The 2900-nt window shown below is 33.8% G+C and overlaps 1 protein-coding gene and 1 long non-coding RNA gene across 6 annotated transcripts in view; one reads left to right on the top strand and one right to left on the bottom strand.

The window, feature by feature from the left end:
- Positions 1 to 2900, bottom strand: part of LOC106877725 (inverted formin-2) — a 177980-nt gene that overhangs the window by 39912 nt on the left and 135168 nt on the right. For all 5 annotated transcript variants that reach the window (XM_014926687.2, XM_052972480.1, XM_014926688.2 and 2 more), the window contains exon 3: positions 684 to 799. In XM_014926687.2, the coding sequence (XP_014782173.1) occupies positions 684 to 799 (116 nt within the window). The remainder of the gene's footprint in view (positions 1 to 683; positions 800 to 2900) is intronic.
- Positions 1 to 2900, top strand: part of LOC128249298 (uncharacterized) — a 13675-nt gene that overhangs the window by 2539 nt on the left and 8236 nt on the right. The window lies entirely within an intron of this gene.

The following is a 2900-nucleotide window of genomic DNA, read 5'->3' on the forward strand; positions in this document are numbered from 1 at the left end:
ATACATATATATGTATATACATACATATACATACACACACACATACGCACATATATAAAGCTTTAATTAAAATGCACGTTTAATGACTGATCATCTTGAAAAACGTGTTTATCTCCCTCTGCTTATCTAGTTTTGGTTAATAGGTTACGAAAACTTGCGACAGACTATCCAGTAGAAGATTCCTGTCTAGTCGATGAAATTTAAGCACTGTATTTTCTGGCATACTAGTCCAAGTTGTATATAGTGTAAATATGTAAACATTCAAACATCGTCACTATCTTTTTAAATCCTGATGAATTTCACAAGGAATTTTTTTATCTTTTAAAGTTGTTTTGGTGTATAAGTCGACCTAGCTTTTTTGTTTATGGTGGTGATGGTGGTGTGAGGGATGTCGTAAATTTTTGTTTGAAAATTTCAACTTGTATGTTAGAAAATACGGTACTTAGTCATAAGTTCTAAAAATTGATATTTTTATAGCAGTGTTAAAAAAAAGCATTTACGACACCTTTAAATTTGACAATTCAACTGATTATAAAACATGAAAGGGTTTTGTTTAGAAAGAGAGTGCTAAGGAAACGTATGCTTTTATTTTGCTGACTTCAAAAGGTAAAATTGAGAAGAGAAATCATGCGAAATTTTTTTTTTTTTTTTTTAATATAATGAATAACAACATGAAATATTACCTTCATCATATCTATAGCATTCAGAGTACTTTCATATCCCTCCGGACAATAAATACACAGGACAGACAGCAGTTCAAATACCTCACTCTTAACCATCACATTTTGAGAATCTAAAGCTGCAACAAGAGATAAAAGTTATATATTTGATAAGAATGTTTACTGAAGATATAATTTTATTTAAAATCAAAGAAAATTAAACATAGTTATACAATGTTCTATAGCTCTTGACTCGTTAGTAAGAAAATAGATATTGTTTCTGTATGTAAGAGCAACTAGTAAACTTTAAAATATTAAAATATAACACTTATTATATTATATTCTACGCATGATAGCCTTAGCAGAAAATACGTTATATTCTCTCCTGGTATCTTAATCTTCGTTATGTGTGTATCTATATGTATGTATACTAATACACACACACACACACACATATCACACATATATATATATTTATATAATATACACACCCACACACATAAATGTGTGTGTGTATGTGTGTGTGTATGTTAGAGTATATTAGAAAAACAAAGGATAAGATTCCACTATCAATACTTCGGTTCCAGTATTTGAAACATTTTAACTTTTCTCATTCACTGAATGCTGATGGAAACAAAAATGTATCCAAAGTAGTATCGTTGTACTTGCCGAAAAATGGGGGAAAATTATTTTAATCATCAGCTGATAATTTTCGTCCATGCATATTTTACTCTACTTTAGCTTCTTAACTCTTTGACCCCGCGAATACAGGTGTGATTTCGTTTGACTATACCCCTGGAAGATACAAAAGTGACGGGCCACGGGTTTTTATCTTTATGGTTTCTGATTAATTGGCAGAAACATCGTTATTTTCAGCCGTAAGCACAAAATTACATGGCGGCCTTCTTTTACACCTTCCAGTGGTATATTCAAACGAAACTGCGCCTGCAAAGGCGTACTTGTAGATTCAAAGAGTTAATGCTGACACTTGCTTTCCAACTGTTTACCCCGTGGGTGGATTCTCGGAATGATTTAATTTGAAAACAATTTTATTTTGTACAGCAGCAAATATACATTTCTGTTCATTTAAAAATTAATCGATTTGTTGATTACCAGTTAGGGAAGATAAGGTGTGACTACACTCCAACTGATGATGTTCAAAATCCAGGCACAGTTGTCTTTCAAAGGAAGAGGAAAAAAAATTGTCATCGATTAATATTTTTTCTCACCTCGTATTATATCTTTACTCTGAGGGACCGTTTCATGAACTACAATGAGTCAAGTGGCCGCTATTTATTATTTAGTACTTCATATCAAAGGATATGAAAGAATTTGTTTATTATTCAAGTTCCGAGATCAATTAATAACGGAATGAGATTACATGGCGTAGTTGTTTAGACGCTGATGATTTGGAACGACTGACGGGATATTCAGCCTCTTTTGGTGACAGTACTTTGTGGCGCTGAACACACATATGCGCAGAAATATACGCATACAGATAGAGTGATAGGGTGGCATTATGACATTACAATTTATTAATTGAACATGGTTGACATAAAAACATTCCCTCTCCTCATGCACATAAAGAAAAACATGTTCACATACATAAATACAGTGAGAGGGAGGAGGAGGCAGGGAACAAGAGAAAGAGTAAAACGTCTTATGTCAAATAAGTCAGCGTCGAATCAATAACGCCAAAGAAGCAGCACCGAAGCAACTATGCTTATATGTCTCGTACCTAATTGATAACTAGCTAGAACAACTCAAGCAAACTTGAATTCCTTTATTAATTATAAATTATAACATCTATAACTGAATACTAACTATTCCCTACATCAAGGCGGTGAACTGGTAGAGTCGTTAGTATGCCGGGCAAAATGCTTAGCGACATTTCGTTCTTCACTATGTTCTGAGTTCAAATTCTACCGAGGTCGACTTTACTGCATGTATGTATGTATGTATGTATGTACTACTACTACTACTACTACTACATTCACCACAGCCACATCGCCGTAACAACAAAAGTAACTGCGACATTAGCACAATTTCAAAGTTCACAGTAACAAAACAAAGGAGCCTTTCCAGTCTCTAAGGTTCCTTTGTGTGTATGTATATGTGTGGGAGAGAGACGAACACGCACACATACAAACACACATACACACACACACACACACACACGTTCTCTCTCTCTCTCTCTCTCTCTCACACACACACACACGCGTATATATATATATATATATA

The sequence above is a fragment of the Octopus bimaculoides genome, chromosome 13, assembly GCF_001194135.2.
Source record: "Octopus bimaculoides isolate UCB-OBI-ISO-001 chromosome 13, ASM119413v2, whole genome shotgun sequence".
NCBI lineage: Eukaryota > Metazoa > Mollusca > Cephalopoda > Octopoda > Octopodidae > Octopus > Octopus bimaculoides.